Consider the following 13729-nt stretch of genomic DNA (forward strand, 5'->3'; position numbering starts at 1 on the left):
ATAGGCAGTTCAGCATTTAGGTCAAAGTTGACGTGCGGTCAGTGTGTGTGCCCCTCCCCTTGGCTAGTTTTTGCACCTTGCTGTTGGTGGGCGGGCTTAATTTCATGCTTTATAGTGGAGTGTTGGAGACGGTAGGTTTATGGCCAGCGTGGCTGGCTCATGCCGCGATAGAATGGCGTCATGGGCAGGCAATGGGGATTACTAAGCTTCCCCTCTCTGATAAACCACTGCATGAGAGAACCAAAGATCTAGTCTAGCAGTGATAGTATCACACTTGTTACTCCTTTTATTGAGAGCCGCGTCGTAGTACGCTTACGTATAGGCACTGACGTTGGGTGTGATACTGGCGGGTTTTGCCGCAAATCACTCTTATTTTATTTATTTTTACGGAGATAGATTTATTTTGGTTTGCAAGGGAATTATACTATTGAAATATTTCAGAAAGTGCCCAACGGTGCTCCTTCTATTTGCGTGACAAGCTTTCATTGTTGTTTTCATTGAAGTATTACTCAGGAAACAATGTTAAACATCATTTTTGTACATGGTATTGTAACTAATCTTATATGTGCTTCATTTTGACTTGGGATAAGTGTTTGAACTATGGCTCGAGATTTCCACTGTGGTGTGCTTCTATTGTGACATACCCATATGTATTTTTGTGGTGCGACATAGTGAAAACGTGAGAGCGTAATTGGAGCATATACCCTATAAAGGGTGATACGGTCAAAATTTGGTCAATATCAACTTGACGTATTTCTTTCAATTTTGCATTTAAAAAACCTGAACACCCCTCATTTTGAAGGTGTGTGTGTGTAGAATGTTGCTCCTATTTTGATTTTGGAATTCACTCTTCAGTTGTCAAAATGCCGTCCAAGCAAGAAGAGCAGCGTATCAAAATTTTGCTCGCGCATCGCGAAAATCCGAGCTACTCGCACGCAAAGTTGGCAAAATCGCTAAAAGTTGCCAAATCAACCGTTACAAATGTAATTAAAGTGTTTGGGGAACGTTTGTCGACAGCCAGGAAGTCTGGATCGGGGGGAAATCGAAAACCGGAAGCCGCTGAGACGACAAAGAGAGTTGCCGGTAGTTTCAAGCGAAACCCTAACCTCTCTCTCCGAGATGCCGCAAATAAGCTGGGTGTATCGTCTACAACCGTGCATCGAGCCAAAAAACGAGCCGGACTATCGACTTACAAGAAGGCAGTGACTCCAAATCGCGATGATAAACAAAATACGACGGCCAAAGCGCGATCCCGGAGGCTGTACACGACGATGCTGACGAAGTTTGACTGCGTGGTAATGGACGACGAAACCTACGTCAAAGCCGACTACAAGCAGCTTCCGGGACAGGAGTTTTATACGGCAAAAGGAAGGGGAAAGGTAGCAGATGTTTTCAAGCACATGAAACTGTCAAAGTTCGCAAAGAAATATCTGGTTTGGCAAGCCATCTGTACCTGTGGCTTGAAAAGCAGCATTTTCATAGCTTCCGGGACTGTCAACCAAGAAATTTACGTGAAAGAGTGTTTGAATAAACGTCTGCTGCCTTTCCTGAAGAAACACGGTTGTTCAGTACTGTTTTGGCCGGATTTGGCATCTTGCCATTACGGTAAAAAGGCCATGGAGTGGTACGCCGCCAACAACGTGCAGGTGGTTCCCAAGGACAAGAACCCTCCCAACACGCCAGAGCTCCGCCCAATTGAGAAATACTGGGCTATTGTCAAGCGGAACCTAAAGAAGACCAAAAAACTGCTAAGGGCGAGCAGCAGTTCAAGGCAAACTGGCTTTCTGCGGCGAAGAAGGTGGACAAGGTGGCTGTACAAAATCTGATGGCAGGGGTCAAGCGTAAGGCCCGGCAATTCGGATTTGGAAAAGCGGAAGCCTAACTGAATATTTTTCCTGAATTTTATACTAATTGAACTTGAAAAAGAAATTTAATTTGATTTTTTAAATAAACGATTTCACCGATTTACACGCGTTTTCCCTTGACCAAATTTTGACCGTATCACCCTTTATAATTTAAAAATCAGCTAGGAAACTAACTTCAAAATGAAGCATTTTAGTCACATGAAGGTGTTACCTGTGTCGACCTAAGATATAATAAATAGGTATAGGTCAAAATCAAAAGTACTTGAAACACGTTTAATTTTAGATTACAAGCACAAGTGCAGGTACTTAATAAAGCATGGGTTATGCTTGATTAGGTGAATTAGAGCTTTTAATAATTTATTGAATTAGACTAATGAGATATCATAATCATCAAATGAACTTAAATAAGAAACTTCAGAAAGTCTAATGACATTAAGTAGATTAACAAAAGAATTAGGATGCGGGGGGTCCGCTTAGGGAGACAACTAACCTTTAAAGTTGTAGAGAAAATCTTCTTATTTAGTCTTGAACTTTAATAAGAAAACGCAAGCAGATCAATAGCAATAGCAGATTAACAAGGAGAGGAATAGTTTAGAAAATAAGTAAAAGTAGAGGTATGTGACAATTAATAACTTTTAAACTTTTGGAGGTATTGTATTTGGAGCTTACGGAGGAGTGATTCGCAATGCGGTAGAGCTCACCAAATGTTTTTTTTTAGCTTCTGTAGTATAGAATTTGTTCGGTACGGTCGCGAAATCTTGAAATGATTGATACGTGCGGTAAAATAACTAAATTGAAATAAAGCTCAACAGTAAAATAAGTAGAATATTTAGGGAGGAAACCAAAATTAATCAACTTGCCAACATAGGCTATCACTTTTATTTTGGTGGCACTCTTTAAATGATAATAAGCCTTTTTTTTCTCGCTTCGGTTGTCTCGCACGGCTTTCGGAATTCGCGCGGTTTTCGTAACTTACATAATTTAGATATTTCGTTCGAAACGGATTTACTTATTCAATCGGTTTACTACGCGGATGTATCAATGCAAAGTAATAAGCGCAATATTAAACGACATTAAATTTGAATCTGATACGGTAGGCCATATAACAGAGTCGATAGCCATTGCAAATCAACCATCTCTACCTGCCTATTTTCCTAACTTTCACTATTATTGCTGTTACTCTGACTATCCCCTATGTTCAACAGCTTTCCTTACTATCCGGTATCGTAAACAGGATTCATTTGACCCCTGTGGTTATTATTCTGTGATGCCAAATCTATACCTCCACCCTGGTGCAGTATGGACAGCGATTTTTCGCTGGTGACTTGGCCCTATGACCCCCTTCTGTGCTTGAAAATGAAAATGAAGTTGACGTGCGGTCAGTGTGTGTGCGATCGACGGCTTTTTATTAAGGATTCGCATCTAGCGATGTATGGCCGAAGCTCGGCACACCGCATCTCGAGTTAGAACGCTACTCTCGACCCCAGGCTTCTGCGTCAAAAGTCCCGGTTTGAGGGAAAAGCCGGAAGGGAACAAACCGTTCCGACAAGGCGGCCATTTCGCCAATTCCTCCACACGCGGTAAACATGTTTCCCAACGACGTCTGCAGCGCGGATCCATTTCGACGCGAGTTTCAGTACCAGCTCTGCTTTGCCGACCAATTAATCAGGCAGCTATATTTCGGTACCGTGAGTAGACCAAACAATAACCGTGCGCATGCGTTACCACACGGAGAATGAGAACAACCCAAATTTGAGTTTAGTTCACTCATAATCGCCAAAAATGCAGGAACGCAGCGATGAGTTAAATTTGTCTCATGGTTTCCTGTGGAAAACCTAAAAAATCTGCCGGAAAATGAGGAAATTGTCGAAAATTTTATTCTGTCTCGGAGTAGTACCAATAGACTGAGAGAATCCAATCTTTACTTTTCTCAAATTCGGGATTTTTTCCCTGGAAAAACCTGGGAAAACATGAGGAAAATTTACTCATCGCTGAGTTCCTGCACTTTTGGCGATTATGAGTGAACTAAACTCAAATTTGAGTCGTTCTCATTCGCCGTGCACACCAAACTGGAAGAGAACGAAGCCGATACGGACAGCGAAGAATGGATTGTCTTAGAGCACCGCAACGGGAGTCCCAATACGGGTCCCTATCTCTATTTCCGAGCCCCATATAGCAACTTATGCCCGCACCGGTAAAAGCTAAACGGGGTTGGGAAATGAGAACGTAACAAAAAATAAATCATGAGTTTTCATATTTGGCGCCCCACTAAAACTCTCCGTCGCTATTTTGTTTGCTTGTGACACGGCTGCTCACACTTTCACTTTACATTTTGTGGTTCAGTTTACGTTTCGCTTTTTGGTTCAGTGCATTTAATTGCGTTTTGTGAGGATGAATACCAATGCAAGAGATGAATGCTGGACATCCGAAGAAGATACGGCGCTTTGCCTTGCATGGTTGGATGTATCCAAGGAACCCATCACAGGAACAAACCAGAAGGCAGAAACGCAACGGCAGCAGTCTAAGGATCCCAGCATTCCAGAAAATCCACGATTCTTTCCAACACGCAACAACCTCTCCACATCGTCGGTTGTCGGATAGCATAGGTACTTGGGGCCGTAAATACGAACAGTGGTTTCACAAAACTCCATAAGAGATTTCAGCGCTGTTGTCTCTGTCATCCTGATGTATTCAGGCATGCCACATGCAAGCTGACGGATTGCGGCGGGCATTTTTGAAGGCCAGTTAATCCTAGTTTTGCCAGTCCGAGATCCTCGATTTTTCTCGTCTTCTTCCGCAGCCGTTAACAACAGTTCATGTGACTGGAAAATATAATGCTGTACTACTTCTTCCTGGTTATATTGTTTTGGGTTTTGCAACACACGTTTAGCAACAGACATTACTCAAGTCGCTAAACTCAAAATAGAAAGCAACATGAATTACCGGTGGAAAATGAGGTGCTAAGCTTAAATACCTACCTAGATGGAGCCTTATTATAAGGATGGATTTAACGCCTCCCGTGGCGATGCTCTTAGACAGCATTGTGAACGAGTTATGCCGCGGATACACTTGTATGACCTACTATGAGCATGCGCATTATTATTATGTAACGTTGTTTTGAACCCTATTATTTTTCTATTAATGTTTACCCGTTCGTTCGTACTACCTATACAAGTAAAGATAAGCTTCATGAAAGCTTTGGATGTCCATAAATTTTCAGAGCATGCTGTCAGTCTGTATGCTATCTTAGACACACACCTTTTGTAGACGCCACCTAGTTTTTGACACGGCAGTTAAGATACCATTTTTAAAATTTAAAACCATTGCGTCGTAGAGAATTCAATAGATTTGGCTATTGTGCTTAACACCTTGTACAACTACGTTTATTCTCTCGAATCTGCCAATAGGAAGAAATTACGCAGTAGTTTTTAGGCACAACCCAAGCTACTCCGCGTCTATCGAATCATTTGAGTGGAGTGCTTTGAAATAATCAGAAGTTGATAATTGCTGATTTAAGTTGAAGACAATAGATTGAAATTTACTGCGCAACATCTAAACTCGAAGTAAGTTCGGGCGGTTTGTAAATTTTGATGATTTAAATCCATTTAAATAATTTTTCACAGTTTTGAATTTGTCGAGTGCAGGATCATATTTTGATCAAAAATAGAAATTGATATTGAATATATATTGTGAAGTTGGTGAAATTTGAAATTCAGGTAAGCCTAATTAGTTAGTAGTAAATTGGTGAGCAAATTATGTGAGATTTCCGCGTTAACAGGCCCTCCTTGCCCAGTTAACGCGGGCGGCTTGTATCGACTTGTATTGGCTAGTGCTAGAATTGGCAAATATCGTCGAAACTGGAGCGGGCTGTTTCAAGCAGCTAGGACATCCACCGTCTTATGCTGGCTGTTAGTTGGACGGCCAATACGCCCACCCGTTACTGCTACTGCGCATTTTCTCGTTCGGCTACGACGCACTACCACTGCTACTGCGCAATTGGTAGCCTTTGTTGGAACGACTCGTCTCGCCAAGACGTGTGGCGTAAACTGCGTACCGCTACTACAGCTCATCACTCCACTACGCTTGGAGACGCCTGCTATACCCCTTACTTGCCCACGCGCGAGTCATCTTGGTGCGTAAGCTTTTGGTGACCAACTGATCCTGTTTGAGTTCGCGTACTAGAACGTCGCGGGACATCCGACGAAGGACCGGACGCTGAAGGAACCAGGTCAGATCTGTCCGAAAACTGCTCACATTAGTTTTATTCGATCTTGAATGGATATGCTAACATACATGAAATAGAAACGTGACGTCACAGTAGGAAACTGTTAGGTTTTCCTTAATTCAATAAATTTGATTTCCCTTGAATTTTAATTAATAAATCGCTAGCTCGATAAATTTAAGTGTAGTATATTCGGGTTTCGTCCAATTAAATTGAATAAAATAAAAATTACTTCTAGTTTAGATTAGTTACTCCACACATCTTTTGGGTCACGTTATTTGTATATGTTTATATTTGTTGGATTGGTTTGGGTTTAAATAACTATTGCATATTTCCCCTTGGTTGATTTTAAAGAATTATTTCATTTTCGCGGTTTGAATTGGTGTTTTTAAATTTGAGTATCCTAATCTGATTGGTTGGCTTTAGACGTTCGGGTCAAAATAAGTAAGTTCTTTTGTGTCAACATCTGAGTGACGTGCCCTGAGAAGGGAAGTTTCTTGCTGGGTAATTAAGAACGAGTTGACGGTCCTTCTTTGAAAGGTGGCGCTTAAGCCGTCAGCTTAGCGTAATACGGAGAACGTTACAATTATAATAATTATGAGCACTATACAACAACTAAAGGGTGATACGGTCAAAATTTGGTCAAGGGAAAACGCGTGTAAATCGGTGAAATCGTTTATTTAAAAAATCAAATTAAATTTCTTTTTCAAGTTCAATTAGTATAAAATTCAGGAAAAATATTCAGTTAGGCTTCCGCTTTTCCAAATCCGAATTGCCGGGCCTTACGCTTGACCCCTGCCATCAGATTTTGTACAGCCACCTTGTCCACCTTCTTCGCCGCAGAAAGCCAGTTTGCCTTGAACTGCTGCTCGCCCTTAGCAGTTTTTTTTTGGTCTTCTTTAGGTTCCGCTTGACAATAGCCCAGTATTTCTCAATTGGGCGGAGCTCTGGCGTGTTGGGAGGGTTCTTGTCCTTGGGAACCACCTGCACGTTGTTGGCGGCGTACCACTCCATGGCCTTTTTACCGTAATGGCAAGATGCCAAATCCGGCCAAAACAGTACTGAACAACCGTGTTTCTTCAGGAAAGGCAGCAGACGTTTATTCAAACACTCTTTCACGTAAATTTCTTGGTTGACAGTCCCGGAAGCTATGAAAATGCTGCTTTTCAAGCCACAGGTACAGATGGCTTGCCAAACCAGATATTTCTTTGCGAACTTTGACAGTTTCATGTGCTTGAAAACATCTGCTACCTTTCCCCTTCCTTTTGCCGTATAAAACTCCTGTCCCGGAAGCTGCTTGTAGTCGGCTTTGACGTAGGTTTCGTCGTCCATTACCACGCAGTCAAACTTCGTCAGCATCGTCGTGTACAGCCTCCGGGATCGCGCCTTGGCCGTCGTATTTTGTTTATCATCGCGATTTGGAGTCACTACCTTCTTGTAAGTCGATAGTCCGGCTCGTTTTTTGGCTCGATGCACGGTTGTAGACGATACACCCAGCTTATTTGCGGCATCTTGGAGAGAGAGGTTAGGGTTTCGCTTGAAACTACCGGCAACTCTCTTTGTCGTCTTAGCGGCTTCCGGTTTTCGATTTCCCCCCGATCCAGACTTCCTGGCTGTCGACAAACGTTCCCCAAACACTTTAATTACATTTGTAACGGTTGATTTGGCAACTTTTAGCGATTTTGCCAACTTTGCGTGCGAGTAGCTCGGATTTTCGCGATGCGCGAGCAAAATTTTGATACGCTGCTCTTCTTGCTTGGACGGCATTTTGACAACTGAAGAGTGAATTCCAAAATCAAAATAGGAGCAACATTCTACACACACACACCTTCAAAATGAGGGGTGTTCAGGTTTTTTAAATGCAAAATTGAAAGAAATACGTCAAGTTGATATTGACCAAATTTTGACCGTATCACCCTTTATACACAAACTATACAAGTGTGACCATAAATGCGCTCACAATTTATTATACAAATAATGCTCATGCTCATAGTTTGTCATCCAAGTGTATCCGCGGCATTAAGATTATGTTTATTTAATCAGATGTGCCGTGCACACCCTTCAGCTTGCTATCACAGACGTAGAGATGAAAATATGACGATGCAATTCATGCAGTAATGTCAGTTACAAAAAGTAGAAGGGTCTGTGCCTAGGGGTACGAACGGAAGCTTGACGTAGGACCGCTAGTGGACGGAATAAATGTGATGAGCATTAAGTTCTTTTAATTGATCAATTATCTATTATCTATCTTTTGAATTGTAGGCGTACCAAATTTGTAGTAATCTTTTTCAAAGAGAAAGTTGATTACGAGAATCAATCAAAATAACTTGCACCCCTGCTTCCAAGTTTGTGTGGTTGTTGGGGGCTTGTGGTTCTGAATATGGACAAACAAGCACAGATAAATTCTATTCCAACTCTTTACTGATGTAAGCTTGATGGCCCTGAAAAGGGCCGTTTTATTGAAGAGGACATCCATGGCCACTTACGCTGGGCGTGTTTAGTGTAGGTGACAGCATTACGGACCTCATTTTCCAGGAACACTTTCAGCACACCTCGTAGATCAGACCGGAGATACGTCAGACACCGCCACGGCGAGCCAGTTGTTGGTTATCTCGAAGAATTTGCGATGACGATTGGCACCTCCTTTGCCACGACCAGTCAATTGTTGCTTGTTGGGTTATAGAAAAGTGGACTAACCACCTTCCTACTGCTGTTATTGCTGACCATGCCGTCCGAAGCGAAAGTGAACTGATACCAGACAGCAGCGCTGCTTTATATCTTTTTAGGTTAAAGCAGAATGATGTGCAACCAAGTGGTATAAAAGCTACAAAGACTCCTCCCATTATGAGTAGTTTGCTATGAAGTAGCGAAACTGACTCTTTTCTTTTTGCGTACACGGCGAATGAGAACGACCCAAATTTGAGTTAAGTTCACTCATAATCGCCAAAAGTGTACGAACTCAGCGATGAGTAAATTTGTCTCATCGTTTCCTGTGGAAAACCTAAAAAGTCTGCCAGAAAATGAGGAAATTGAAGAAAATTTAAATTCAGTCTCGGAGAAGTACCAATTAACTGAGTGAATCCAATCTTTACTTTTCTCAAATTCGGGATTTTTTCCCTGGAAAATCCTGGGAAAACATGAGGCAAATTTACTCATCGCTGAGTTCCTGCATTTTATTTTGTATTTCTGAGATAACTTAACTCAAATTTGGGTCGTTCTCATTCGCCGTGATAGATATCGGCGCCGGTGGTTAGCGTAATTACCTCTCACCCCAGCAGGCCTGGGTCCAATCTCAGTCGGCGCCACCGGCATGTTCTAAGGCATAACATCTCTGATCACGCCTTCCTTCGGGAAGTAAAGCCGTTGGTCCCCGGTTGAGTTGATGGGTCGATTGGTAGGGTCCAAGTGTGGAAGCTGCCTCCCTGGCGTCGGTAGCATTGGATCTCAGTACGGAAAACAAATCTCGCGTCACTTTTCAATAGGTCCTATCTACATTGATCGATTCTCTTCATCGACACTCTCTTTCGTAAATAACTCGGCTTCACAAATGTTTCCTGCCGTCTTCGTCGAATTAGATGCTAGATTGTTGATTCTTCCATCGAAAATATCCGGTCGTGGCGATTCAAAGTTGATCAAGGTTGATCAAAATAATTTGTATCCCTGCTTCCAGTTTGATTACATGAGCATTTTGTTTGGTCGTTGGTTCTGAATATGGACAAACAGGCAGATGAAGTCTATTCCTACTCTTTACTGTAATAAGCTTGGTGGTCCTGAAAAGAGCCGTTTTGTTGCGAAAGTTGGTGATGATTTAACCTCCGAAACCAAACAGAGTGCGCCTCTGTCACTTCAAAACGTAGATGACATTCATGGCTGCTTACGCTTGGCGTGTTTAATGTAGGTGACAGCATCACAGATCTCATTTTTCAGGAACACCTTCAGCACACCTCGTAAATCAGACCGGAGATACGTCAGACACCGCCACGGCGAGCCAGACGACGGATGGTGGTTATCTCGAAGAATTTGCGTTTGGTTCTGAATATGGCGATGCGTGTGCAAAATATTACGCAACTCCATCCTCCCTATTCGCACGCGCCCAAGGATCGGAGGCGAATGCCACTTCGACTTGTTTCGTCTACTTACTACTCTCTGACGACTGTGCTGGGGAAGCAGCATATGCATGTAGGTAATTGGTGGATTTGTTAGTTAATTCGAAGCTTTTGGACAATGCTGGACATTTGCCAGTTTTTCAATAGTTTCTTGTTGAAAATCAACATTCGGAAGCATTGTTATCGATGCGTAGCCATATTTCTGATCGATTGGTGATAAAATTATTGAAATTAGGCCAGGGGCAGCTGAGTTATTAACGTTCAAAATCTTTCTTAATTTGTTACATGTTCCATTTTTGGTTTTCACAAAGTGTACCCCCATATAGAAATCAAAGACGTAGTCCTACGTCAAAAACTACAAGAAGGTTGCATATAAGATATACTATGAAAATGAAAATCAAGCGATTCCTCCATTATTTTCAAGAACTCGATGGGAAGGTATTTTTGAAAAGGTTGAACCATTTCAAAAGCAGCGAGGATTTTTGCATTGCTCTGGGTGCCAAACATAAAGAGCTCGATAAATAAACAATAATGATGCCTGGAGCATGATCTAAATAATTTGTACTTTAATTAATTGGTTACAGATCTAACCGACAGTTGGGAGTTCATTCACATGTTTGTTGAAGTTTTTCGTCCGGTTTATGAGTGCACTGCAAAGATGCAGGACAAGCATGTTGGCTTGTCCGATTTTAACTTAGAATGGCTGAACATCACCAGAATAGTGGTGGGGTATGGGTGGCCTAAACATCTAAATTTTCGCTCTCTCAGCCATTTTTACCTTTCTGGTTTTTGAATAATAACATTCAAGAATCAGTATATATTTTTTTAACAAAATGAGAGTACTTTAATGAATCTATAGTCCCTTTTCATATAAGATTGTTGTACATATTTTTTTATTAAGTTGTCAACCTTTTAACTTCTACCTTTTAGAAATTCATCATGAACACATCTGCACGGATTTCAGCATTGAAGGAAGAAACATCTAGCACTCCACATGCCATGTTTACTGAGCTAACCGGATGAACTGTACAGTTTTTAACGGACATGTTTGGAGGCTGTCTAGCAGGTTCAAGCGGAGACCCGAAATGTATCCCAAACAAAACGCTTCCAGAACAGTTAAGTGTGTTGGATGATTGATTGCGACAACCACACCATGTCAACGTTTGGGAGCAAGGTTACTGATAAGACTCAGAAGCGCTTACCGTCTCCGAACGCGTTTGGAATAACGAAAGCATGCATTCCTGAACGAACCGAACGATGCCATTAACGTGAGTCTTCGTGAGTGACCTGTGTGCGAAGAGTATTCGTGCTGCCTTCCATTCACTCTCGTTCCATTCTCATCGTTCTTTACGAACTGGTGTGATCGGATAAGAGTGCAGGCCTCAATGAACGTTCACGGTGAGTCAGTTTAATACTCGCGGCGAGTGCTACGAGTTGCCGATATGAGCAAGACGAATCATGGAAATTTAAAAAGGAAGATAAGTGACGCGAACACCACTAGGGGTGATGTGCTCCTGGGTACGTTGCAAATGGTAACGGAGCACAACCTTCCCATAAGGTATCCAGAATGGAAAGGTGTCAACTTGCTTTTGGACCCCCTGTGGAAGGCATGCGGTCTGAAAATCTCCCGGAATACTCTGCCTCCTTTAATCCACAGAGGCGCTGAAATAATGCGGCAAATTGTATCTGCAGAATTTTGGCAGAAGGTAATTTGCCTAAAAGTTGATGAAGTTTTTGAGTAATTACCGGAAAACTAATGGCCAGTCAAAACACCACTCTGAAATTTTCACCTTTGAAAGGTAAAAAGTTTTCTTCCATGACAAATTATTTAGCTGTTCATTAACTACGTAGACAGTTTTTTTTTGGGATTGTTGACCGTCCCCTCTGCCCCTGCATAGACAATTGTCCATACATTTTTTTTTTAATTTGTATGGGCCGTGGATAATTAAAATCTGTCTCGTAGTTTATGAACAGCCCAAATTTCTCTATATTTTTACATAACATTCATTCTACGATGATTGGATCATGAGTGTTATGAATTTTCAATGTACCTGATGTCCGGAAACTTTTACTAAAACTTTCGGGAAAATTAAACACCCCGAATTTTAAGAAATTGATTTTCGTACTCAAAATTATTAACTCTATCTGTAAGCAAACAATTCAGAGACATTTCAGCACATACACCACAACTTCCCACATGTTCCTATTGGTGGTGAGTCGATCAGGTTTATTCCTAACGCTGATTTTGTTTGTTTTAAAGTTATTCTAACTAATATCCCGTTTAGCAACACCTCGTCAGCTAATTTTTTTTCTATATTTGTGCTGGTACTTTCTGGACAATTTATCATAAAATACCAAGTAGAAAGGATCCACAAAGAATGGTTCAGTGAAATCAGAATAAGAATTTAACATAAGATAGATTTGCTAAAAAGTAAAAAAGTCATTCATCGCGAAAGCGAATCAAGCTAATCGATTTTTTTTTATCGACAAACCTGACAAAATGCGTTTCCTCTTCATGCTCTGGCAGCATCAACTAGCCCAACTATTGTTAATTAGGGTATACCCGTAAAACTAAACCAATTTATAAAGGTGAAGATCTTTTTAGGCTAAATCACTTGAAATGTAACATTATTTTACTTCACAACTCATTCTCTCTTCCGTAGGTCCACGCCAAAAATGACAACTATCGACCGGCCAAATCCTGGATCGAGCACTACACCATACTGAGCCGCGATCCGATGCACTTCAAGTGCAACCACTGTGACCGCTACAATACAGACAAGGTCAACAACATGATCTCGCATCTGCAAGCGCACTTCAAGGAGTACGAATGCGACCAGTGTCACCACAAGTTTGCGACGGCCAAGCAGCTGAGAGCTCACTACACGACGCACACCGGTGACAAGCCGGAAAAGTGCAAATACTGCGACAAGGTTTTCTCCACCAAAAACAATCTTCGCATCCACCTGAAGGCGACCCACCCGGAATGGATTCCCCAGAGGCAGCAAACGCCCTCTACTTCAAACACCCCGACCACTAAACCCGTCCCTAATCAGACGGCGTCGCCTACCATTGTTACGCTTGCCTCAACGGATGCCCCACCTCAAGCTTCCACTACTCCCAATTCCGACATTTTCGATGGCTCTCCCGTGAATAGTAACAGCGGATTCGGCATCCAGACACAGCAACAAGTGCAAATGCAGCTGCCAACGCAACCAGCGATGACAGGTTTAAACATTCTGAGAAGCTAGGGTAAGTGTTAGAAATTAGTTTCGGCGACCATATTTTTTTCTGTAGATAGTCATCAACAATACGAAAATTATTTAACGTAAATTCAGTTGACTCATTGTGTGTGTGATAAATCACAAACCTTTGCACAAATAGAAACCCGCGTCCGATTCAGGACGAACTGATTGTTCTCAATTAAAAATTAACAAGTCAATCAAGTCAAATGGCAACAACCATTACTACATTACTGTTACTTTCCGACGAACCGTATAACTGAGAGCAAGCCAAATTAGCTAATTCCATTCTAA

The 13729-nt window shown here is 41.8% G+C and overlaps 1 protein-coding gene across 1 annotated transcript in view; it reads left to right on the forward strand.

Moving 5' to 3' along the window:
• Nucleotides 1-13729, forward strand: part of LOC135705388 (zinc finger protein 37-like) — a 29690-nt gene that overhangs the window by 4293 nt on the left and 11668 nt on the right. The window contains exon 5 of the mRNA XM_065227105.1: nt 12857-13445. Within this exon, the coding sequence (XP_065083177.1) occupies nt 12857-13444 (588 nt within the window). The 3' untranslated portion in view covers nt 13445. The remainder of the gene's footprint in view (nt 1-12856; nt 13446-13729) is intronic.

This window comes from Ochlerotatus camptorhynchus, unplaced genomic scaffold, assembly GCF_037179485.1.
Source record: "Ochlerotatus camptorhynchus isolate MF236.1 unplaced genomic scaffold, CSIRO-AGI_Acam_v1.1 ptg000266l, whole genome shotgun sequence".
In the NCBI taxonomy this organism is placed as follows: Eukaryota; Metazoa; Arthropoda; class Insecta; order Diptera; family Culicidae; genus Ochlerotatus; species Ochlerotatus camptorhynchus.